Here is a 26655-nt window from a genome sequence, read left to right as displayed (position 1 = left end):
AGCAGGGCTCATTTTGAGGGGGAACGCACCATAACACTGTTCCGTTAGGTCTCACAAGCCAGGTGGCCACGTCCACCTGACTTGAAAACATTTTGGGACATTTAGGCCTCGATTGGGGCCAAAAAGGCCACAATTGGGGCCAAAACAGCCCAGATTAGGATGGTGCAGGGTGGGGGAAGCCTCCGCCCGGCACCGACCCAGTCACAGCCATTTCAGCCCTGATCCTGGCTGAAACGGGTCAAAAATGGGGCCGAAACAGCCCGGATCCGGGTCAAAATGGCCAGGAACGTGTCGGTGTCGGGCAGAGGGAGCCTCCCCCGCCTGGAATCGACCGACTTACAGCCATTTCAGCCCCAATCCTGGCCGAAATGGATCCAAAATGGCAATTTTTGGCCATTTTTTACCCATATCGGCCAGGATCAGGGCCGAAACGGCCCGGATCGGGGCCAAAATGGCCCAGATTGAGTAAGTGCAAGGCAGGGGGAGCCTCCTCCACCTGGCACTGACCCGGTCACAGCCGTTTTGGCCCTGATCCTGGACAAAACGGGTCAAAATGGCCATTTTTGGCCATTTTTGACACATTTTGGCCAGAATCAGGGCCGAAACGGCCCGGATCAGGGCCAAAATGGCCAGGATCAAGTTGGTATCAGGCAGGGGGAGCCTCCCTCGCCTGGCACTGAACCAGTCCTGGCCGTTTTGGACCCAATCCTGGCCAAAACGGGTCAAAAAAGGCCGTTTCTGGCTATTTCAGGCCCTATTCAGCCCATTTTGTAGCCGAAATGGACCGGATCAGGGCCAAAACGGCCAGGATCTGATCAGTGCCGGGCAGGGGGAGCCTCCCCTTGCCTGGCACCGACCCAGTCCTGGCCGTTTCGGCCCCAATTCTGGCCGAAATGAGTAAAAAATGGCCATTTTGTCCTCGTTTGGGGGCCAAAATGGCCCGGATTGGGACTGAAATGGCTGAGATCAGGTCAGTGCCTGGCAAGGCGAGACTCCCCCCACCCGGCACTGACCCAGTCCCAGCCATTTCAGTCCCAATCGTGGCCAAAATGGGCCCCAAAATGGCAATTTTTGTCCATTTTGGGCCTGTTTTGGCCCGGATTGGGGCCAAAGGAGTCTGGATAGGGTTGGTGCTGGGAAGGGGAAGCGTCCCCTGCCCAGCGCCGTCCCAGTCCTGGCCTTTTAGGTCCCGTTTCGGGCTTAAATGTGCCCAAAATGCCATTTTGGCACTTTGGGACCCTTTGGGGCTCGGATCTGGGCCAAAACAGCCTTCACCAGGTCAGTCCTGGGCAGGGGAGTGGTCCCCTGCTGGGCTCTGACCAGATTCGGTCCTTTATGACCCTGATCCTTGCCCAAAAGCCCCAAAATGGCCACTTTTGGACATTTGGACCATTTTCTGCCTGGATCGGGGCCAGAACTTCTGGGATCTGATCAGTGTCAGGTGGGGGAACCCTCCCCTGCCAGCACTGATCTGGTCCAGGCTGTTTCGGCCATGTTCTGGGCCCAAACGGGGCACAAGTGGCCATTTTGGGCCCTTTTTGGATGGGATCAGAACCAAAACTATCAGAATTGGGTTGGTGCCTGGTGGGGGACCCCTGCCCTGCCCAGCACCAACCCAATCTGGGCCATTTTGGGCCTGATCCAGGCCAAAACGTGCCCAAAATTGCCATTTTGACCCATTTTGGGCCTTTCGGCCTGGATTGGGTGCAAAATAGCCCTGATCAGGCCACTGCCAGGTGGGGGAACACTCCTTTGTCTGGCAGCAGCCAAATCCTGGCCTGTTTGGCCCAATCAAGGGGTGTGGCATATGTTAAAGTGTTATGCTAATGAGTTCCTGAAGTTCTTTTTCTTCGAAATGACCCCTGTTAATTAAACTCCGTCATTCCAATGTAAACAGCTTCTTAAGTTTATACCTCACAGGATGTCTTATTTTGAAAGATTGTAAACATCCACACTGTCCTCTTTAGAATACCCAATGATATGGTGTAATTGTGGGAATTTGGGCTTTAAAATGTTAAGGCTCTCATTTGATAGCTGAGACCTTAGTTTAGAAAGGCTGCTATGTTATGTACTAAAAGTAGTTGCAGTTTTCAAATACTTCTTACAAATACAATAGTATTTGTAATTGAGAGATTCAACTGAGTAAAAAGATTAGCAGAGAAGAGGACACTCCAACAGTAATCCAGGAGAGTCTGTCATAATCTCTAGAGAACAGAGCTGGAGCATTGCTGTGATAATTCAGTCTCAAATGTTCAAGCATGTCATGCCATATTTAATTTTCACATCATATTAACTGTATATTTTAGTGTGAAAATATTATAGGGCATCAGAGATGGTTAATGTTTTTAATGAACAAGGTGCAGAAAATTTTTCATAAGGTATCAAGAATGTGCGTCAGCAAAAATGACTTGTCTAGCAGAGAGAGGCATTAAAATTAAGGTCAAATAAAACTCTACCATTAAAGTAGTTCCCTTAGATACTCACTTTCTTATTGAACAAAGACTTTCGAAGAGTTTCATTTTAACTTTGTTGTTATTCTCCTAGTTTTTACTGAGATGGTAAACCTATGGCCTGTATCACTTAAGAATGCAGGTCAGAGTTAACATGTTTGAATACTCTTTTAAATATTTCTATGCGGATAGAAAACTAGTATATCAGGACGATTGTTGCCATTTGCAAATGGCAAGAAAATTGTTGCGTTCAAATGCCTGCCACTTTTCAGTTAATGGGAGGGGGTTCCCCCATCAACTGAAAAGAACCGCTAATGTTTGAAAGCAGCAACACTTTTCTTGCACAGCAAAAAAAGTGTTGCTCCTTTCAAACACCAGCTGCTTTTTTCAATGGAGAGGAGGGGGAGGAGGAACCCCCTCCTGCCCCCTCCCGTCAGTTGAAAAAAAGTGGCCGGCATTTGAAAGCAGCTTTTTTCAGCTGATGGGAGCAGCTTTCAAATGCAGGTAGTTTTTTTCAGCTGATGGAGGATCCCCCTCCCATCAGCTGAAAAGCAGCCGGCATTTGAAGGCAACACTTTTCTTGCTGCATGCAAACAGCTAGAAAAGTGCTGCAGCTGCCCCAAAGTAACAAACCACGAATTGAATGAACCAGTTCACAAACCGGGCAAATTCATGGTGGTTCATCGCTCTTCACAAACCACCGTGAACCACCATTTTCCCAGTTTGTGCCCATCTCTAATCTGCTGTAGAACAGCAGAATTTTTTTAAAACTAAAGATTTTATTTTTAAAAGAAAAGAGATAACAATAGAAAGTGCATAGAAACTTAAGCACTACATTTGAATTTAATTTAAGCCAATAGAAAGCTATATTCAAAATATATAGCAGCACAACTAAATTGTGTAATAGCTCTCATCCGCTGTCCTTAGTTGCTTATACCCAAACATTAATATTAATAATTTTTAATAATTTTAATCAGTAATTTCTCCTATGGTTTATCTTTGCAACATAATTACCTTAATTTATCTTAGTTTTAACCTAAGTAATCAAAGAAATCTTTCAAATTTTTCCAGAATTCCATTATAGGTCTATTGTGCACATACAAAGTTAATTTAGTCATTGATGCATATTTGTACATCTTGTCTATCCACACTGGCATGTCAGGGCATGAATCTGTTTTCCATTTCGCTGTATATAGTACTCTTGAAACTGTCACCATGTACCGGAAAAGATCTCCCTGTTCTTTTGTAACATTATTTGGTAAAATTGTTCAGTAGCATATTTTTTGGTTTTAGCTCAAACCTGAGCATGAGAATCTTCTGCATCTTTTCACGTATCTTTATCCAATATCTTCGTGCTTTCTTACATGTCTACCACATGTGATAAAATGTTGCATCTGTGCACTGACATTTCCAACACTATTCACTATAGTCCTTACTAATTCTTGCAATCTCGGGGTAGTATACCATCTAAAAAACATTTTATACCAGTTTTCTCTTAACAACTGGCAATCTGTAAATTTAATATCTTTAGTCCATAAATCTTCTTATTGGAAAAGTCTTGGAACAAATAATCGAACAGTCAGTCCTTGAGCATTTAGAAAGGATGGCTGTGATTACTAAGAGCCAGCATGGGTTTCTCAAGAACAAGTCATGTCAAACTAACCTTATCTCTTTTTTTGAGAAAGATACGACCTTGCTGGATCAGAGGAATGCTGTAGACATAGTTTATCTCGATTTCAGTAGGGCTTTTGATAAGGTTCCACTTAATATCCTTGTCGACAAGGATTACTATTACTATTAGGTGGATCTGTAACTGGTTGACAGATTGCACCCAAAAAGTGCTAGTTAATGGTTCCTCATCCTCTTGAAGAAGAGTGACAAGTGGAGTTCCTCAGGGATCAGTCCTGGAACCTGTTCTGTTCAACATTTTTATAAATGATTTAGATGAAGGAATAGAGGGAACACTTATTAAATTTGCAGATGATGCTAAATTGGGAGGGGTAGCAAATACGAACAAAGACAGAGTAAAGATACAGGATGATCTTGACAGGCTGGAAAACTGGGCTAAAACAAATAAAATGAATTTCAACAGAGATAAATGCAAAGTTCTGCATTTAGGAAGGAAAAATCAAATGCATAATTATAGGATGGGGGAGACTTGTCTTGGCAGTAGTATGTGCAAAAAGAATCTAGGAGTCTTAGTAGACTGAACATGAATCACTGAACACTGAACATGAGTCAGCAGTGTGATATGGTAGCTAAAAAGGCAAATGCGGTTTTGAGCTGTATCAACAGAAGCATAGAGTCCAGATCACGAGAAGTGATGGTATCGCTGTGTTCTGCTCTGTTTAGACCTCACTTAGAGTATTGTTTGTTTGTTTGTTTTGTTTGTTTGTTTGTTTGTTTGTTTGTTTGTTTGTTTGTTTGTTTGTTTTATGCCCCACCCTCTCTACAAATGGGCTCAGGGCAGCTCACAGCATGCATACAATATCACAATCATAAAAAAACTATAAAATCAGAGATAATTTAAAACAATCAGGTAACTTTTATGGAAAAATTGAGAGCTTTGATATCTACTACTCATGATGGAAACAACAGGCAGTTTTGGTGTACTGTAAACAATAGTGCTAAAAATGTTTCATTTATCCCCTTTTGCATCTCCTCGGATGTATGGATTAGTTTCTTTAGTTGTCTGTATGAAGGAGATAGAACCAGTAATAGAGAAGAGGAAAATTTGGTTAAGATCGGGGAACTGGAATCCTGGCCACCAGTATCAGTTGAGACCATTGAACACCTAATAAAGAACAGGAAATCGGGAAAAGCACCAGGAATGGATGGAGTACCAATAGATCTATTACAATCAAACCCGAAGTGGTGGACAGAAGTTGTGACCCTCCCTCTTTTCTATGATAAATTATTTGAGATGTATTCCACCCATCTGGAAGAAAGCTCTGGTGGTACCAATCTTCAAGAATAAAAGGAAAGGCAGGACTCACAGAATTATTGCCCAATTACCCTCCTCTCAGTAATTGGGAAACTATGTGAAGCTTATTTAAGCATAAGATTGAAAGAATGGATGGAGAAGTCAGAAATTTTGAGTGAAGAACAAGGTGGGTTCCGCCAAGGATGTTCTACAGTCGATCACTGCCTGGGCTTGTCTCATTTGATTAAAAAATAATCAAATAATCATTATATGTAGGCTTCATGGACTTACGCTCTGTATTTGATAGCATATCTAGAACTAGACTATGGCAGAAGCTAAAGGCAACTACAGTCAGCAGGTGCTTGCTATGGCTATTGACTAGATTGTATCGTGACACAGAAGTGAAAATCAGATGTAGCCCTGAAGGCCAGACTACAGATCCAACCTCTAAAGGTGTCCAACAAGGTTCTCTTTTATCCCCCTATTTATTCAATCTTTTCATCAATGATATCATTAAAGCAGTTTCAAGACCTACCCACCATGCACCCACCCTCAACAATCAAGATCTCTCAATCTTAATTTATGCTGATGACTCTGCTCTATCATCTCACACATCGATAGGATTGAAATGCATGCTGGCTAGCTTTAACCCCTACTGTGCTAATAAAAGTAAAGGTAGTCCCCTGTGCAAGCTCCAAGTCATTACTGACCCATGGGGGATGTCACATCACGACGTTTTCTTGACTTTTTACAGGGTGATTTGCCATTGCCTTTCCCAGTTATCTACACTTTACACCCAGGAAACTGGGTACTCATTTTACCAACCTCGGAAGGCTGAGTCAACCTTGAGCCGGCTACCTGAACCCAGCTTCTGCCAGGATTGAACTCAGATCATGAGCAGAGCTTGGGATGCAGTACTGCAGCTTACCACTCTGCACCACAGGGCTCTTACTGATGAAGGCTTAACTATAAATGCTGAGAAATCCAAAGTAGTTGTCTTTGTAAGAGGATGCTGCCTGAAGAAAAAGGACTGGAGGATGGCAGATACCAACATGGAACAAATAACAACATTTAGATATTTAGGCATTACATTCTCCCAAAACCTATCTTGGAAAAATCCTTTCCAATCTATCTCCTACAAGATAACACCATATTTAAATGCCTTGACACATTTATTTCACACAGAAGGAGGGAAATATTACTCAGCAGCCATAAAGACCTTTGGGGGTAAAATAAATCAAATGATACTTTATGGTGCTGGAGTGTGGGTTGAAGGCATATCTGAGACTATTGATTCCTTTTTATTAACATTTCTGAGAAAAATAACCAGGTTACCAAAGTGCGTATCCAGTACAGCTATCCGCCAAGAATTTGCAATCACTTCATTAGAATCACTAGTTTGGCTGGATGCATTTAGACTTCAAATCAAGATCCTCTTTAACTACAGATCTAAACTCTTTTTTTTAGATTAAGAGAAGATCCCTTCCAGAGTAAATGGAAGAGGCTGGTTGACCAGGGACTGGAACTTGCTTTACTCCAATTTTACTGCTTTCTGAAGGAAGTGAGAAAACCGCATTCTAAAGGGTCAAAAAGCAGTTATTGCTGCTAGATTTCAGATGCACAAATCAGCAAGCAAGAAAGGTCTGTTCCCTTGCCTACAATGGACTCGAACCTCCAGATACTTTGCCAGCATATTTAAAGTCCATGACAATGCCTCGATACCGAGATATATTCTTGGCTGCTACATTGAATGCTCTAGAAATGAAAGGTCACTTTTTTAAAATTCCCTTTTCAGAACGTGTTTCTGTAATACAGGGAAAATAGGTACCTTGACTCATCTAGTAATTGAATGCCCAAATTTCAGTGAGGAGAGACAAAGATGGATTCATTATTGAGAAGGATGAGCTCACAAATATTAATCAGAGCATTTCTTTTCTTTCACAAGATAAGGGCCCATACATTACCAGGTCATTGGCATCCTACCATTTAGTAATCCAGCCTAAAATTAGGAAATTTTGGAGTGAGATTATTTTTCACTATTATTGGCAATAGTTTTAGTATTTTGGTCTTTCTTTGTTAATGCGGGATCAGGCTTAAGGCTATGGCCAAAAGAGCTGTACCAGGAAAAGGAAAGGAAAAGGAAACAATCATTAAAATAGTTCAGGCGCCTTCTATGTATAGGCCACTTAAATAGACAATCAGCAGCCACATATGAACCATAACATGGGCATACACATCGCCAACGGCAGTCATGGAAAAGGTGGTGGTCTTAGGTGGAAGGGTAAAAGGATACCCGCTGGTCCTCAGCCAAAGGCCCGGCAGAACATCTCCATTTTACAGGCCCAGTGGAACTGTAAGAGGTCCCGCAGGGCCCAAGTCTCCAGCGGGAGAGCGTTTCACCAGGCCAGGACCAGGGCAGAAAAGGCCTTGGCTCTGGTTGAGACCAGACAGATGTCCTTTGAGCCAGGGAGCTGCTTGTCTGCAGAGCGCAACACCCTGCAGGGGGACATAATGGGAGAGGCAGTCCCACAGGTATGCTGGCCCCAGTCCATGAAGGGCTTACCTTGAACCAGATCCGGAACTCCACTGGGAGCCAGTGCCGCTGGCACAGCACAGGATGAATATGTGCTCAGATTGGCATTCCAGTGAAAACACATGCCACTGCATTCTGGACCAGTTCTAGCTTCCAGGTCAGGCCCAAGGGCAGCCTAGTGTAAAGTGAGTTGCAGTAGTCCAACCTGAAGGTGACCATTACATGGATTACCTAGGTCTCAGGGTGAGAGATAGAGTGCCAGTTGCCTGGCCTGACAAAGATGAAAAAAGGCCAAGCTGGCAACGGTCATGATCTGGGCCTCTATTGAAAGTGTGACATCCAGAATCATAGCCAGGTTCCTCACCTTTCATTTGTACCTCGTCGAGGGCTAGGAGCCGGAGTCCCAACTCTTATCGCTCCACGACCCAGACATAGAATCTCCATCTTCAGGGGATTCAATTTCAGGTAACTTTAGCGTAACTATGCCATCATAGCCTCAAGACCCCTGGCCAAGGAATCCAGAGCAAGATCAGACTGGCCGTCCATCAACAGATAGAGCTGGGAGTCATCCACATGCTGGTGACAACCGAGCCCAAAACTGTGGGCTGCCTGGGCGAGGAGGTGCATATAGATGTTGAACAGCATCAGGGAAAGAATCACCCCCTGAGGGATGCTGCATACGAAAGGATGGCAAGTGGACATCTGTTCCCAGAGTGTCACCCTCTGTCCCCGACCATGGAGAAAGGAGCTCAACCATTGCAGGACTGTCCAACGAATCCCCATGTCGGCGAGACGGTGGGTCAGGAGATCATAATTGACCTTGTTGAATGCCGCTGTAAGATATAAAAGTATAAGCAGTGCCAACCCACCCCGATCCAGGTGTTGCTGCAGATCATCTGTGAGAGTGACCAGGGCCATCTCCGTACCATGGCCGGACCTGAAGCCAGACTGGAATGGGACCAGGATAGAGGCGTCATCCAGGTATACCTGCAGCTGTTCCACTACCGCCCTCTGCAGAGCGTTCCACTACCGCCCAATTACCTTACCTAGGAATGGAAGATTCGAAACTGGGTGGTAATTGCACAGACCAACAGGATTCAGTGATGGTTTCTTTAATAAGGGCTGCACCACTGCCTCCTTCAACAAGTCAGGGAAAATACCAGAACTCAACGAAAGATTAATCATGTCAGCTAATGGGTTCAGTGTGTTTGGGCACCACAATTTAAAAAGCACAGTCCAAATTTTTGAGAGCTGTGCTACAAGTTCCCAAGGGTGTATCTAACGCCTGGATTCGGCTGGAGTCTGGAAACCTGAGGTTTGAAGCTAGTGTGGGTATCCAATCCATTCATATGTGGCTGAAAGCTTTTTTCAAGATTTGCTCCCCTTGATTCTCCATGACAAATTTAAATCCAGCTGGCTTAAAGCAGTTTATAGGTATATTGCAAAAATAGGTTTCTCTCCCCAAGTGCTCGTAACTAAGGGGGCTGAACAAGCCAAAGGGTTAATTAAACAAAGAATAGAAGACATAGAACGCCAATCTGACATCTTTAGCGCATCTAAAATGGGGGTGTTGATAAATGATAACGGTACTCTTGAGCCAGCCAAGTATCTGGCCTCTGTGGAAGTAAATAATTTCAGAAGGGCATTTTCTTTGGCCAGGTGTTCTGCTTTTCCATCAGCGGTTGTTGAGGGTAGGTACAACAAAATCCCCTATGCAGAAAGGCTATGTCTATGCCCTTTGGGAGAGGTAGAGTCCGCAGAGCACATGTTCTTCAGTTGCCCATTTTATGGAGAGGTTCGTTTAAAAATTATTACCCCACTATTAGATAGGATTCCCAGTCATATAACTACAAATAAAACAAAGCTCTGCTGGCTCTTAGCCGATAAAAACCGCATGATCACATGGCAAGTAGCCAGATTCTGTACATTAATTTTTAAACAGCGTGAAATGTATTTTAAAAGTTTTTTAAAAACTGATGGTTTTTCTTTTTATTGATAAGTGGTTTGGTAACATATTTTTTGTATATTGGTTTTGGTACTGTAATAAAACGAGGAGGAGGAGGAGGAATCAAAAGAGTATTCAGCTAAACATTAAGAAGAACTTCCTGACAGTTAGAGCACTCCCTCAGTGGAACAGGCTTCCTCAGGAGGTGATGGGCTCGACTCCTTTGGAGGTTTTTAAGCAGAGACTAGATGGCCATCTGACAGCAATGCTGATTCTGTGAACCTGGGCAAATCATGAGGGGGAGGGCAGAATGGGTTACATCAGTGCTTGGTCCTTCTGACATGCCCAGGATAATGCTGATTGCCACCTTGGGGTCAGGTAGCAATTTTCCACAGGCCAGAAACAAATTGCCTAAATGCTCCTGCATGGGCAGGGCAAGGGAGCGCCTGACCCTGTAGGCCAGAGAGCAAACCATCACCCCCTGCGTCCCCCCCTGCCTTGCACTGAGATTTCACTTCTGATCCTAACAGCAGACCTGTATAGACTCCTCTCACAATACACCAGCAAAATGAAGACACACCAGGGGAGTTGTGAAACTGTTAACTTTTAAAAATAAACAACTATGCACACATTGGTGGGTGATCACAATAACAACACAACAAACAACTATGTACAAATGTTCATATGCCCACTCATGGGTCCTGCCCACTTGAGTGTGTGGCTGCCTCTTGCTGTTCCAAGCCACGCGCTCTCCTCTCCACTGCCCGAAGCCGTCTGCCCTGATACAGCAGTATCCTTTCCATGGTGCTCAGGTGGGTCTGGACACTGTTCACTGTTAATTCCAAAAAAAAAACCCAGCATCACCTCACTCACACCAAGACAATAAATAAGACTAACTCACAGGTGTTCATCATTCGGCCCTCCAGCAACTCGATGGAGGTTGTGATGCTTTGGAGGCCCGATGTTTGGACGGTGGGAGGGCCTTGCATGCCGCTGGTGGAAGGGGTTGGCCTGGGCTGGGTAGCGGCCGGACCCTCGCCACTGCAGGAAGCTGCGGGGAAAGAGGGATTCCAAATAAGTGTGCATTGACAGTCAAAGTATGCCATTGCTGCATAGCCCGCCGGTGGAAGAGTTAAATTATGGTTTTGTTCCCATTAGTCCTTGACGAGTGTTATGTTTGGAGCTAACCGTGAATGTTCACTGTACATATGTTGAATCTCTGTTATGTTTGCTGTTCACAGATTAAAGCTTGTTTTTGCAGCAGAATGTGACTTGAGCAGTGAAAGCAGGCAATGTACTTGACAGTTTAAGGGATCATGTGAAAAGGGCTCATGGCTTGGCCTGCACCGCTCAAAACTCAGTGTTGAGAATTCTTGGGATCACAACTGGATCATGGGCAAGGTCTGGGTTTCGTGGGGAGGGGCAGGTGTTTTGGTGGTTTGTCAGGCTCAGTTGCCCCCTGAACCAACAGCCCGGGATTCCCCACAGTGCATAGTGATTGCAGCAATGGGCATCACAGGTGCTCAATCAGCTCTCACCTTGGTGGCATTCCTCTGCTTCCTCGAGCTGTTCTTCCTCCCCCAGCCGCTCGGGCTGACTCTCGGGTGTCCCTGGCATGGCCACACCCTCCACTGCTCCCTCCTGCTGACTCTGCTCTCCCCCCCTCAGGAAAGCTGCAATCAATGTTGGCAGAGCTGCAGTGATGTGCTCGTGTCAATATGTCCCCAAAGAATCATCCCCCAGCACAGCAGCATCATGTGGAGCAGACACACGGCTTCTCCCCCTTCCCACAATGACTTCTGTGCTCAGAAAGGGGCAGAGTTGTACCCTCCTTTCCTTGGCCCAGCCTTTGGGGTTTTCCTGCACATAGGGTCATTTGCAGGTCTCGAACGAGGAGGAACTGCTGCCCAGTCAGGAATGGTCACAGACAAAGGCTGCTCCCCAAATTGACAAATGGCCAACCGGAGCCAGATTCTCTACCAGGGAGTGTGCGAAACCACAACTCAGCAACCTGGGACTAGACAGGGAAGTTCCACTCAAAGGCCTATAGTGAGAAGGCACCATTGCAAACCCATTTCGAAAGAGGCACCTCCAAATCCAGGATAACCATGAGCATCATTGGTGCTTGCTTGTTCCCCCCCCCCCAAAGCTTTTTGAAATGGAGGCTATGGTTTATTCATGGGATGCAAGTTCAGTGTAGGAGGCAGGGAAAGGGACAGTCGCAAAGATCCCTTCCTCCACAAAACAGAGGTGATGTACTGTCCCTAACCTGTCAGTTCCAGAACCAACACTCCGGCACTCACATCAGTGCATAGAGATTGCAGCAATGGGCATCGCAGATGCTCAATCTGCTCTCACCTTGGGTACCCTCCTCTGCTTCCTCGAGGTGTTCCTCCTCCCCTGCCCGCTCGGGCTGGCTCTCGGATGTCCCTGGCATGGCCGCACCCTCCACTGCTCCCTCCAGCTGACTCTGCTCTCTCCCCCTCAGGACAGCTGCAATCAATGTTGGCAGAGCTGCATCAATGTGCTCGTGTCAATCTGTCCCCAAGGAATCATCTCCCCAGCACAGCAGCATTGTGTGGTGCGGACACACGGCTTCTCCCCCTCCCCACCATGACTTCTGTCCTTAGAAAGGGGCAGAGATTGCTCCTCCTTTGTTTTGCACATCCCTGGGATTCCCGCTTAACAAAAGGGTCACTCATTGCTCTTGAGGGCAGCACACAGGGATATGAACCTCTTCAGGCGAGCACTGGAAAGATTTTCACTGTACAGGATCCAGAGCAGTTGGCTACAGCACCTTGTCAACCTGACTTTATTCATAGCCTTGGCCCCTCACTCTTGTGGGGCTACCTCTCCACTTATGCTCTGCCAAAACTGCTTCATCTGAGTGGGGGCTTCTGCAGATGCCATCTGCAGATGGGTTAGATCAGCAAATAACCACTATCTGTTGCTATGTGTGTGAGCCCATTATATGGTTTCTGCCTCAGGTAAAACATCATGTTTACACTTATGCTTTGTTCAGCTTTGTGCCAGATTTTTCACTTGGTTTCACCATCCACATACCTATGCTGTTGCACTGCTTAGTGGATGCACTACCCTGTGAACTGCATTCACTTAAACCAGGCATTCCACGAACCAGGGAGGGTGCATGGCCCTAGGCGTGTTCCGCAGGGGCTTGCAGAGGTGGTCATGTGGAATGAGCAATTCATGGGGATCAACACTTACAAGTGTGTCTCCTGTCCTCCCAACTTGGCCTCCCTGCCTGCTCCCACAGGCGCAGCATTTTTTGAAAATAGGGAGGCCTGGCACTCAGGCATGGGATCCCCTGCCATAACTCCAGGGCATTGAAAAAGTCCCCTTTGATCTGCTTGAATTTGGACCTGCACTGGTCAGCGAATCGAGGGTAACCCCTCTCACCCAACAGTTGTGCAGTCTGCACAAAGAGAGATCGGGTGGGTAGGTGGCTGCTGCACATGATGCGCACAGCCTTCCCACTCTGCAGAAGGAGGTCGAGGAGGATCTCGACCTCCCTGTCCTTCCAAAACCTCCCTTTTCGTGCTGCCATTTTTTTCTGCAATTGCAATACATCGAAAAAGCGAGGGAAGGCAACTGAGCATGCCCAAAGTACAAACGGTTTTCGGCGCTCACTTTTAAAACATTTCAGTGATTGGGATTGGTTCACGGGACCTCCTGTCAGGCAGGCAACACTGTGCTGCTCCTTCCCACGAGCGGTTTTCTCTGGATACTTTCTGCAGCCGCTTGTTGATTATTGTAATTACGCAAATATGAGAGAAAGCTTCTGAAACATGAGGTGTGCAAACGCCTCTGTAACTAGGGCATAATTCTTGTTACACGAATCACCACCAGTCATATGCCCTGGCCATTTCCATGACAGTCTCCCCCCAAGTGGGAGTGTTTCACCACCCCCAACGCCAAATGGACATCCCCTGCAAGCAGGAGTTTTCAGCCCCACCAGTGACGGCCACTCTAAAGTGATTTGAGCAGGGGGGCCCCCTTGAGCCTTCCAGGTCTGTCCACCCTCCTTGCCCCACCATCAGCAGAGAAGTGGCGGGGGGTGCAGGGTGGGAACACAATGTTTTCAGGGAAAAACAGCACTGGTGGCAAGGGATGAGAGAGGAAGACAGCTGGGCACTTAAGCCAGAGGGACACTGCCTGATGCTCACAGTAGTCACACACAGGCAGCTGCCAGCATTTGCTGACCCTCCTCGACCCTTTTGACCGCAATAGACAGTGCCTTTATGGTTTGTGTAGGAAGGTGCACTTCCCAAGAGCGGTTTTCTCTGGATACTATCAGCGGCTGCTCGTTTATTGTAATTATGCAAAAATGAGAGAACACTTCTAGCATGTTGAGGTGTGAAAATGCTTCTGTAACTAGGACATACGTCTTGTCATGTGACTCACCAATGGTCATGTGCCCTGGACATTTGCCTGATGGTCTCCCACCAAGCAGGAGTGGTTCACCGCCCCCACCGCCAAATGGGCATCCCCTGCAAGCAGGGGTTTCCACCCCCCCTTGCCCTTGGCAGTGGCCCCTGCACCCCCCCTTGCACATTGGGGGTGACCCTTGCATATCAACCCAGCAGGGGTCCCCTGTCACTTGTCTTTGAGCCCCACCGCCACCGAGCCAAGTCCCACGCCTTTCCTCTAACCTCCCCCCCTCCCAATCCTCAACTTCACACGGAAGTGGGGGCAGAGGAACAAGATGCAGACAACCATGCTCATTGCACATTAAAGATTTACTGAGAACTCAAGATCCATAACCGGCAAACTGCGCAAACAGCATAAGATGCAGCACACAGCATACAAAACACACAACCATTCTTCTGAAAACAAACACAGTTAACACGCATTTTCAGACAACCGCAAAAACAACCATGCATGCCATGAGAGTTTCACTGCCTGTCGCGTGTATCGATGAATGCTGCCAGTGCATCGCAAACCTCCTTCCCCTCCTCCAGCATTCCACAGTCATTTTCCTGGTACGGTAGCCCATCCCCAGGCATGGTCAAAGGCGTAGGATCGCGCAGTGAACCCAGCACCCTGTGCCCCTTGGCCTCACACAAGTTGTGGAGAATCACACAAGCAGTCACAGTGGTTACCACATTCTCCTCTCTGGCCTTGAGGCGATGCAGGAGACATTGCCAGCGTCCCTTCAGACGACCGAAACTACATTCAACTTTATTTCTCGCCTGAGCAAAGCAGCGGTCAAAGTGCTTTTGTCATGGTGTCACAGCAAACTTCCCATAGGGCTTCATGAGCTACCACCTCATCGGATAAGCCCCATTCAAGATGATCAGTGGTGGCACAGAAATGCCATTCAGATTCAGGGTGGGATTCCCTGGCACAAATGATCCAGTATCCATCACTGCACAGATGGCAGAGTTCTGGAACACGAAAGCAACATGGTTCTTGCTGCTCCAGCCCACCTCCGTGTCCACAAAACAACCGGTGTGGTCGACTGTCCCCTGTAGCAAGATGGAGAAGTACTTATGATTGCCATATTGATACGGTTTCCCACTCGGTGCACTGATGGGAATGTGAGTCCCATCGATTGCCCCGACACAATGAGGGAACCCAAAAGCAGCAAATCCATCCATGATCTGAAAGGAAGAGGAGAAAAAATGGGTTATCACCTCGCCCAGGACAGACGTGGCATTGGCAAACAGCAACTTCAAAGTGCCCGAAAAGGATTCTCTGGACAGCAATATTTAAGCAGGTGAGGTGCCACTTGAAAGTGCAACCTTTCGTTGCTGCGCAATTCTCATTAAAAATATTTCAAAAAAATAATTATTTCCAATGATAATTGCGCAGGAAGCAAGGGATGCTTAAAGCCCACGCTCACCTTTCTGACCTCCAATCCGAGGCAGACCATCTTGGAAAGCAGTTCTCGCTCAATGGCAAAGCAAACCTCCAGCACAATCTCGGAAACGGTGGAGAGTCCCAGGCTGAAGTTGTCTGCTGCTATGCGGTACAAGTGCCAGTGGCTAGACACCACACTGCCACGGCCACTCTCTTCTCCACAGCGATGGGCTCCCTCATGTTAGTTGTCTGCTGCTCCAAGGTCAGGCAAAGCACACCGACCAGCTCCATGAAGGTCCCCCAGCTTATTCTGAAGCACTGGATCCAGTGATGGTCATCCCAAATACGCAGCACAATCCTCTCCCAACTGCGTGGATAGACCCAGCAGTCCCTCTGTTCTCCCATTCCCGCAAGGGCATGCCACCGCTGCCTAAGCCAATTTCTTCATGAGGTGCCCCGTCAACCATGAGGGGGTGGTTGTCAGATGGGTAGAGTGGAACATTAGTGAGGCAGCCCTTCTCCTCCTCATGATGTGCCAAAGGTGTGCCTGGCACAGCGCCATTGAGCTTTGCAGCAGAAAACCCACCAATTGTGCCATCATGAGGAAAAGTTCTCTCTCGGGTGCCATGGTGGCTCGAGTTAATTTCTCGGACTAAGCACTTTGGAAGGTACAGTCACTCAGGGAACTCTTTCACCCACCAACAAGTGCAACCAATAGCCCTCAAGAGAAATTCATGGGCAAATTAACAGACCTATCACAAGCCACCTTGTCGGAGGAGCATCACATCCACCCATTGAAATTGTGTGATTATGCAAAAATCGGTTTCCGAACCAAAAAAAAAGACAGAGACGGGGCAGTGAGGCCCCCGACATCGACTGTGATGGGGGAGACACCACCACCTGCCCCCTTATTTCTGGTGGCCGTGTGAACTTCGGGGAGCGGGACGATATGGTACGATGCGGGACAAGGCGCAATTGAGCGGGTAGCCGTTAAGCAATTTGTTTCACCAAACTTGCGTGATTTCAGCCCATGTGGAAACGGCCCATGATGTCTGAATCAGTGGCCCTTTCCACACAGCACACTTTACGTTGGTGCCTCTGTATATTCACGCCAATCAGTGCTGAATCAGCTTGGGCTCCCAGCATTCTGCACTGCACAACCTCAAGGCAATTTGATGCTGCTGATGAGTGGAGATGTGTCTGTTTGAAACCGCTGTTTGTGGGGGTTGGAGAGACGTCACTTTTTAATTTTTGCGCATGCATCGTAATGTTGCAATATTTATTTATTATTTATATATTTTATTTGACTTATATCCTGCCCTTCCCATTAATGGGCTCAGGGCGACTCACATCATAATTAAAACACAATAAATTAATAGTCAACTTTAAAAACAGATTTAAAATATTGGAGCCCGTTCCTCACTCCCTCTCCCTGTCCCTGTATTTGCTGATTGGACTGTCCCATATCCACTAGAGAGGCAATTGGTGGCTGAGTTCTGGGAGAAAACATGTACTTTTTGTGCTTTTTCCACTCTCATTTATTTATTTTTTAAGCCAGGAAAGAGTTGTAATGTTGCTGCTTCATTCACTTCCTCCCTCCTGGCTTTAAAAACCAGGAAAGGGTTAAAAGGCTGATGCTCCGTTAGCTTCCTCCCTCCTGGTTTTAAAAACCATAAAAGGTTTAAAAGGCTGCTTGGCTTCCTTCCTCTCAGCTATAAACACACTTCCTCATTTTTTTTAAAGTCAGAGAAGAGTGCTTCTCTACTGCTTCGTTTCTCAAATGTCTGTGCAAAACACTCCCTCCCTCCCCGGTTATTTACACACATCTGTTTTTTTTCCTCTTTGACATTAGGAGAATCCTGAAACATGCCAGTGTTGGTGAAGCCATTTTGAAACCCTGCTAAGGGCCAAACTGGACAGGATTTAATATGTTGGAGCTGATTTTAAAGCCTAATCAGACTTTACAATCTTATTCTATTTCATGTCCATATGCATTTTAAATAGTGTTCATACTTTACCTATATCAGACCATTTTTATCCATTCTTTCTCAATTATATTTTTGTCCCACTCCTCCTCCAAGGAGCTCAGGGCAGCATCATTCTTCCCCTTCTGCATTTTATCTCACAATAATCCTGTGAGGTGGGCTAGGTTGACAGTGAGGGGGTGGCCCAGAAGCACCCAGCAACCTTCTTGGCTAAGTGGGATTTGAACTTGGATCCTAGTCTGCAACTCTAACCACTTTACCATGCTGTTAACTCAAGTAAATTCAATAAAATTAACTATGTGGTAGTTCAGGATTTCTTATATCATAATACCTGCACTTTCTGCACTGTAAACCTCCAATTTGTCATAATCTATTAATTTGTATTCTTAAAATACTGGTCCCTGAATGTTTTTAGTTTTAAAAAGTGATCATGGTTCTTTTAGTGTATAATACCCTGGACTGGGTGGAGGAAGCCTTGCCAGGAGCCTGCTTATGACAATCTCCCAGCAGCTGCTGCCTTTGCATGGTGATCAGCAGGAGGCTGATCAGCAGGAGGAGGCTACCAGGGAAATGTGGGAGTGGACCCATCATCCCCATGCAATTACATCACTTCCAGCATGACCCAAAAATGCTGGGTTTTTGCTGATTGTTAAATAATTGGCCCCACCACGACATTGTCACTTTTAGATCGACCAGAAGTGACATCATCACGCAAGGATGATGAACACAAGCCCCAGTAAGTCCCCACCTGCCAACCCTAGTTGGAGGGCGGAAATTGCAGCTTGTTATGCACTTCCTTTCTTAATATCCTCAAGCCCAGATCTCTCCCTCTAGGATATTAACATTCATAAAGGCTCAAATATAAAGCCTTAGTCCAAATTTTGAAGGACATGAAAATAAGGTACAGGTGGGAATTACCGGAAGGGCTGGCATTTGAGTTTGGAGGAGTGAAAAAGCGCATCAGATCTGAATTTGAAATGGAAAAGTTTATGAGGGACAATGAAAAGGACTTACCAGCAACAAGGCTATGAATATGGAATGTAAGGTTATATCTTGGAATGTAAATGGACTTAATTCACCCAATAAGAGAAAAAGTACTTTTCACTGGCTATTAAAACAGAAATGTGATATTGTTTGTTTACAAGAGACTCATATTAGAAAACAGGATGTAAAATATCTAAAACTGAGCAAATTGGGCACTCATTTTGCAGCGGCCACAAAAAAGAAAAAAAGGGGAGTGGTCTTGTATATTAGAGAGGAGCTGCAGCCAAAGTTAGTGTTTAAGGACCCAGAAGCCAGATTTTTAGCGGTGGAATGTACATGGAATTTAAAGAAAGTGCTGGTGATTGGAATCTATGCACCTAATGGAGCAAAAGAAAGCTTCTTTGAGGATTTGAGGAAGCAATTAGATGAACTTTCTCACGACCAGATAATTCTTGCAGGAGACTTCAATGGAGTTACAAATTTGGAGCAGGACAAGAAATCAGCAACTGCACAAAAGAAAAGAGGACTACTACCAAAAACTTTTTTTGCATTAATGCAGCAGGAAACTTTGGAAGATGTATGGAGAATACAGAATCCCAAGGGCAGACAATTCACATTTTTCTCCGCAAGACACTCTACTTTATCACGAATCGACATGATCTGGGCCTCAAAGGACTTAGTGTTATGGACTAAAGAGGTGGAAATAATGCCTATGGTAGGCTCAGATCACAATCCAATTATGTGGAAGTTTGGGAAAAGAACTAAGAGGAAAGGATGGAGAATAAATGAGGACTTGTTGCAAGAGGGAGAAAACTTGGAGATGTTGAGAAGGGAAACTAAGTTCTTCATACAATACAACATGAATCGAGAAGTACCAACCAACAAGGTATGGGATACCTATAAGGCAGTAATTAGAGGCATACTAATGGACTTAAACGGAAGAGCCAGGAAAAAACAAGAGGAGAAGAGACAGGAGATTACAGAGAAAATAAAAGCTAAAGAAATACTACTAAAGAAAAGACCAGGGAAGAAGAAAGTTTACCAAGACATTAAAATTTTACAAGAACAGTTGACAGCAATGAATAATAAAGAACTGGAATGGAATCTGAAGAGAATGAATCAAAAGTCGTTTGAAGGAGCAAATAAACCTGGGAAATATTTGGCATGGCAATTGAAGAAGAGAAAGGAGAAGACAATAAATAAAATATGTGAGGATAATAAAGTATATCTGGAACAGACTGCTATTAGTAGAGCCTTCTACAAATTTTACGCTAAATTGTATAATAAAAAAGAGGTGAATAAAGATTCAATAGAGACATATCTGGGGAAAATGAGGCTCCCAGTGATCTCGGAAGATTGGAGAAATAAATTGAATAGTGAAGTGACAGAGGAAGAGATAAGGAAGGCAATACAGTCAACAAATCTGGGTAAGGCGCCAGGGCCTGATGGACTCACAGCTAAATTTTATAAGGTAATGGTCAATGAACTGGTGTCATTCCTAAAAGAAGTGATCAATGGTGTTATGAGAGACCAAAGAATTCCAGATACTTGGAGTGAAGCTAATATATCATTGATCCCTAAAGAAGGACAGGACTTGACTAACGTCAAAAATTACAGACCTATTTCCTTACTTAACAATGACTATAAGATCTTTGCGAAGATCTTAGCGGAAAGAGTAAAGGGATGGCTATCCGAAGTTATTGGGGAAGAACAAGCTGGTTTTTTACCGAATAGACAAATCAGAGACAATTTAAGGAATAAATGCTATTGAATATTATGATAGGCGTTGTGATAAGGAGGTTGGGTTCTTCTTTGTGGACGCTGAAAAAGCATTTGACAATTTGAACTGGGATTTTATGTTCGCCACTATGGAACAGCTACAGTTGGGAGAAAGATTTATCAGAGCAGTAAAAGAAATCTACAGAGACCAGAGTGCAGCAATTGTGGTGAATGACGAGGTGACTAAGAAATGGACTATAGGCAAAGGTACAAGACAAGATTGCCCGTTGTCTCCACTGTTGTTTATAATGGTTTTGGAAATTTTGATGATACAGATCCGAGAAGATAATGCAATCCGTGGAATAAAGATAAAAGACTTTTCCTATAAGGTTAGAGCATTTGCAGACGATATAATGTTAATTGTGGAAGATCCAATTGAAAACATGCCAAGGGTAATAGAAAAAATCACAGAATTTGGAGATTTGGCAGGTTTTTTTGTAAACAAAAAGAAGTCAAAGATACTGTGTAAAAATATGACTAAACAAAAACAACAGCAACTTATGGAAATAACAGACTGTGAAGTAACAAATAAGGTGAAATATTTGGGAATTGAGCTGGCTGCAAAGAATATAGATCTATTCAAGAACAATTATGAGAAATTGTGGACTCAAATAGAGCGAGACTTGATTAAATGGAATAGATTGAATTTGTCATGGTTGGGAAGAATTGCAGCAGTCAAGATGAATGTGCTGCCAAGAGTGATGTTTTTGTTACGGACAATACCAGTTATTCGGGATTCCAAGCAGTTTGAGAAATGGCAGAGAAAGATATCGGACTTTGTTTGGGCAGGCAAAAAGCCTCGAGTGAAAATGAAAGTGTTACAGGACGCGAAAGAGAGAGGCGGAATGCAACTGCCCAACCTAAGACTTTACTATGAGGCAATCTGCTTGGTTTGGCTGAAGGACTGGATGATGCTTAAAAATCGCAAATTGCTGGCCTTAGAGGGATACAAAAAAATATTTGGATGGCATGCATACTTATGGTATGATAAAGTAAAAGCGGACTCTATGTTTGTACACCATTACATTCGGAGAAGCCTCTTCACAATATGGAAAAAGTACAGAGATTACCTACAAGAAGGAATTCCCTCCTGGGTGGTTCCTTATGAAGTGATAGATCCGAGAACTGTTGATAATGAACAACAGTGTCTAACGTATAAGGAGATAACACAAATAGAATTTTCTAAATTAAGAATAAAGACGCAAGAAGAGTTGTCTCCAAACTATGACTGGTTTCAATATAGACAGCTTAGAGACCTTTATAAATCGGATTGTGCCAAGGGAGGAGTAAGAATGGAGAATTCGGACTTGGAGGAAGTAATTTTACAAGAAGACAAAAAGGAAATTTCAAAGGTCTATAAAGTGTTGTTAAAACGGTATACTGAAGAAGAGGTAGTTAAGGTGCAAATGGTGAAGTGGGCTATAAATTTTAATAAAGAAATAACAATGGAGGCGTGGGAATACTTGTGGAAAAATACTTTGAAAATTACGACATGCACTAACATTAAAGAGAATGTCTATAAAATGATCTATCGTTGGTACCTGACACCAAAGAAAATTGCGCTAGGGAATGTGAACATGTCTAATAAATGCTGGAAATGTAAAAAGCATGAAGGATCTTTGTACCATATGTGGTGGACTTGTGAGGTAGTCAGGCAGTACTGGGGGGAAATAATAAGAGTAATAAGTGAGATTTTACAGTTTCAAGTTAATAAGAACCCAGAACTCCTGCTACTGAACTTGGGAATGGAAGATATTCCAGCACAACATAGGACATTGCTTTTTTACATGACAGCAGCGGCTAGACTTTTGTACGCGCAAAAGTGGAAAGTACAAGAAGTGCCAACTATCGAGGACTGGATTCACAAATTGCTGTACATGGCGGAGATGGATAAACTGACAAGAAAACTAAGAGACCTTGATCCAGGACAATTTAACACAGATTGGGAGAAGCTGAAACAATATTTGGTGAAAAAATGGGAGGTGGGAGGAGAACTGTGGCAGTTTGAAAATTATTGAAGAAAAACAAAAGAAGAGAGAAGTGACTATACCGGGGGGAGGAGAGTTAAAGAAGAATTACTAAGCAATTATTCTATTTGATTATTCTATACAGTATTAAGTAATAGTTATTATGTGATATATAAGAATAGAAATTAATTAATTAATTATGTTGCTGGCAGATAGGGGTGTAATTGAGAATTAACAGAATTAAAATTTATGAATACAAGAAGGGGGGGAATGAGAAGTAGCATATAGAATATAGGTTAAATTAATTGACTTATGCTGAAGGTATTTTTGGTTATAGCGATTTAGAAATGTGCAGAATATGGGTCAAATTGATTGACTTTGTGTTATAAAGATAAGAGATATAAGAGGAAGTAAAGAGTAACATATAGAGTATAAGTTAAATTGGTTGACTTATAAATGTATTCATCACTTACGAGTACTCAAGTTATATATAGGGAGGGATAAATTGTTTGTCCCATATTGATGACATTAGAATGAATAAGTTAGAGTACAGGATATTGAGAATATTACCAGTATTATTACTATTGAATAACATGCCAGGAATGTATTAGTTAGTTGATAAGTGAAGGGAAATTGACTTAGCACTGTGTTATAATAGACTAGCTTAGAAGAGCGTGAAAGTATATGTTTAATTGACAAAATAAGTTGAAATGAGTAGGGGAAGAATAGACAAAGGGTTGGAAAACTGTTGGAAGTCAATAAACGGGGGGGGGAAGGGAGGGGGTTAGAACTGGAATATTAAAGTAATTTGATTGTTATAAATGACAAAATATTTCTAATTCCAATAAAAATTAAAAAAAAACATTCATAAAGGCTCTACGAAGTTATTACCTCTCCTCATCCCCCTCTGCTTCCCCCCCCAAGATATGCACCACTACCATCAATAGTGGCTCCTCAGTGCTTGTCAGACTGGTTTGTGAGAGGTCCTTTAAATATTTTTATGCATACATCTGGAGCCCCCTAAGTATGGATAAATCCTGTTTTTATCTATGGGTATTTCCATTGTGATGCTTTACTAGGAGCCCCTGACCATCGATGTTGCTATTAGCTGGAGTGGTGTGTGTATTTAAAATTAATAATGTATTAGCTAACAAAGACAATTTTTGTAAGCCAAAGATCTCCTGAACAGCCACACCTGCCCTTTGTAGACTGGAGTTAGAGTTGTCAGTCTCCTGATAGGGCCCAGAGATCTCCCAGAATTACAATTTATCTCCAGACTACAGAGATCAGTTCCCCTGGAGAAAATGGTTGCTTTGGTGAATGGCCTCTATAGCATTATACACTACTGAAGTCCCTTCGCTCCCCAAACCCCGCCCTCCCCAGGCTTCACCCCCAAATCTCCAAGAATTTCCCATCCCAGAGTTGGCAACAGTCCATGGAGTCCCATTAGAATACAAATAAAAGCCCACTGGTATGCACTTGATTAGGAAAAATGCAAATTTAATTTGTCTTTTCTGGCTTATTCATTATATTTCCAAAAGCAGGCACTGGTCTGTATCCAACCATTCCACTCAGCTAAGGATGCCATGTTCTGTTGGCACAAGATGTGTCCTACTGATGGAGGAGGCTCTTCCATCTGTGGTTCATGCCTTGCATGAATGGCCTATGCCATCCCTAGTAGAATAGGGAGATTTGATACAATCCCGAATGCTCAAGGAATTTGTTTATCTTTTATTGTTTAGAGTGAATGGTTGAGAATAATTTTATCCAATAGCCCCCAATACACTAACTTAATGCTTCCTGTTTATAAAAAAAAGAGCCTTGCTACAATAATTTCTTGTTAGTCATATTCAAGAACAGTATGTTTTGTCTACTTATAGCTTTTTAACAAAAGTAATAGTTACATTGGAGTTTTTTAGCAGATAGTTTTAGGTGTGTAGCCATGTTGGTCTGTAGTAAAACAGCAGAATTTGAGTCCAGTGGAACCTTAGAGGTGAACAAGAGTTTCATGGTGTAAGCTTTCATGAGTCAGAGCTCCCTTTTAAAGACACCAGTGAAGAAAGGAACTCTGACTCTTGAAAGCTTACACCCTGAAAATCATATTCATCTCTAAGCTTCCACTGGACTCAAATCCTGCTTTTTAGCAGATACGTATTTTTTCTTACAAAGCATATAAAATCTACCAATTAATGACTGACAATATTTGTTTTAATTTTTTGCAGCCCAGATGATTTACTTAATGCCTTGAACGAGGGAATCAGCCGTGCTGATGTTATCATCACATCTGGGGGTGTATCCATGGGGGAAAAGGTATATTCACAGAACGGTGTTGGGTTGAAGCAGGGAGGAGTGCAGCAAGGACATGCTTGAGATAAGGCAATGGGAATGAAATTAAGGAATGGTAGATTCTAGTGAGGGAGGATTGGGATCAGGTCAGAATTGGTTTATCAATACATTGTGTTTTTTTAGTTCTGTTTTGAAAGCATAAGCTTTCATGAATAAGAGTCCACTTCATCAAACACAAGTCTAAGCACTGAGATGGTGTTACCAGGTTCCTGGATATACTGTGCCAGAAGCTAAGATGTTTTGTTTTTCCATATGGGGTTGTCTCACCTACTGCAAAGCTCTTTGCGAACCTCATCCCATTCCATTAGGTAGAGATTGGCTTTTATACTACTAGGAATATTTCACAGGGATATAATGGACTTGTACTACTATTTCAGCAATCATTTACAGAAGTGCCCCTCTCAAATTTAATAGTGTGATATAGTTATCATAAATAATATATGAATACCTTTATGTGTTACTAAATGATGATGATAATTATATACAACTAGTAACAAAGCCCATTGTGGGGAAAAATACAACGGGCTGTAGAAAGGGGAGGGGGGTATTGCCTCCTCCTCCGTGACTGATCCTGGCCGGGTGAAGGTGGGAGGCAGACATTGCCACCTGTTCCACTCCTGATCCCAGCCAGGTGAAGAGGGGCGGGCATTGCCTACTGCTTTGTGCCTGATTCCGGACGGGTGAAGGGGGGTGAACATTGCAACCTTCTCCATGCCTGATTCCGCAACAACCAAAGTGGAAAACCACAACTAAGGGACAAGACAATAGCCAATGAAAAATTGCAAAAGTATATTAGGTGATTATTGGTAATATAAAGTGGCACAGTGCATGACTTATCTAATTCTAAACACTTCCAGGCTATATATATCCAATTCTCATATACAATATTACACAATATCCGGCCAACTGTAGTAAATTTGCTTCTTTCAACAAGGTGGAAGCTCAAACGGAGATGACAAAGTCAGTGCCTAGAAGAGCACAGAACAACACTGTTCCTGTTGTAAACATTTAAACAGCCTCTTGCATGTTGCTTTCTCTTTCCAAATGAAACAAGGAGATGGTAAACTTTAAAGGACTGAAGACCCTCCCTTCACTCTGATTCCAGCAGAGTGAAGGGAGGGTGGGCATTGCTAAGTTCCCTTGGAGAAAATGGCTGCTTTGGGGGTATGCCATAATACTTTACTGAGGTCCCTCCAATTCCCAAATCCAGCCTTCCCCAGGCTCCGCACCCCCAAATCTCCAGAAATTTCTACACCCAAGGTCAACAACCCTACTTATAAGATAGACCTGTGTTATTAACCTGCTATGGCACAAGGAATTGAGAATATGATTTGCTTAAGTCTGCTCAATGAGTTCATGCCAGATATGAAACTTGGAACGCAGTTCATTCTCTTACCCACTATGCTATATCAGTTCCAGTAGAAGCTGCCTTGCATCAGATATTGTATGTAATACTTCTAGGATTGGACAGGACCAGCCTGCCCATGTCTTAATTAATATCTTAAAATACTTGGGAGAAGTTGAACCCCTTTTAAAGCTCTCTTTCTTTTTTAAAAAAAACAGGACTATCTTAAACAGGTGCTGGACATTGATCTTCATGCTCAGATTCACTTTGGCAGGGTTTTCATGAAACCAGGGTAAGAAATATTTTCATAGTTAATGTTGGTCTTAGATATAGTACAAAACAGTATAGGAAGGTTTGACATTGATATTTAACATGGTTCCCTACAACTGCATATTTCTAAATACAGAGTAAAGTGGATGCCATAGTGAAAATCTGCTAGGCTATTTCTTTGATATTTCTGATATCAAATTAAAATTGTCTACCAGTTAATTTAAGTTCCTGACAATTCTTGAGTATCTGAAAGGGCCCCATTTTTGGCAAATGCCCCTATGAACATTAAAAACAGAGATGCTTACAAA

General features: G+C 43.8%; 1 protein-coding gene across 16 annotated transcripts in view; it reads left to right on the top strand.

The window, feature by feature from the left end:
* GPHN (gephyrin) overlaps positions 1 to 26655 on the top strand; it is a 566991-nt gene that overhangs the window by 520466 nt on the left and 19870 nt on the right. For all 16 annotated transcript variants that reach the window (XM_054970790.1, XM_054970786.1, XM_054970784.1 and 13 more), the window contains 2 exons: positions 24609 to 24696; positions 26296 to 26369. In XM_054970790.1, coding sequence (XP_054826765.1) covers positions 24609 to 24696; positions 26296 to 26369 — 162 coding nt within the window. The remainder of the gene's footprint in view (positions 1 to 24608; positions 24697 to 26295; positions 26370 to 26655) is intronic.

Source organism: Eublepharis macularius, chromosome 2 (assembly GCF_028583425.1).
Source record: "Eublepharis macularius isolate TG4126 chromosome 2, MPM_Emac_v1.0, whole genome shotgun sequence".
Classification (NCBI taxonomy): domain Eukaryota; kingdom Metazoa; phylum Chordata; class Lepidosauria; order Squamata; family Eublepharidae; genus Eublepharis; species Eublepharis macularius.
Note: the sequence above shows the minus strand (reverse complement) of the source record. Positions and strands in the feature narration are given on the sequence as shown.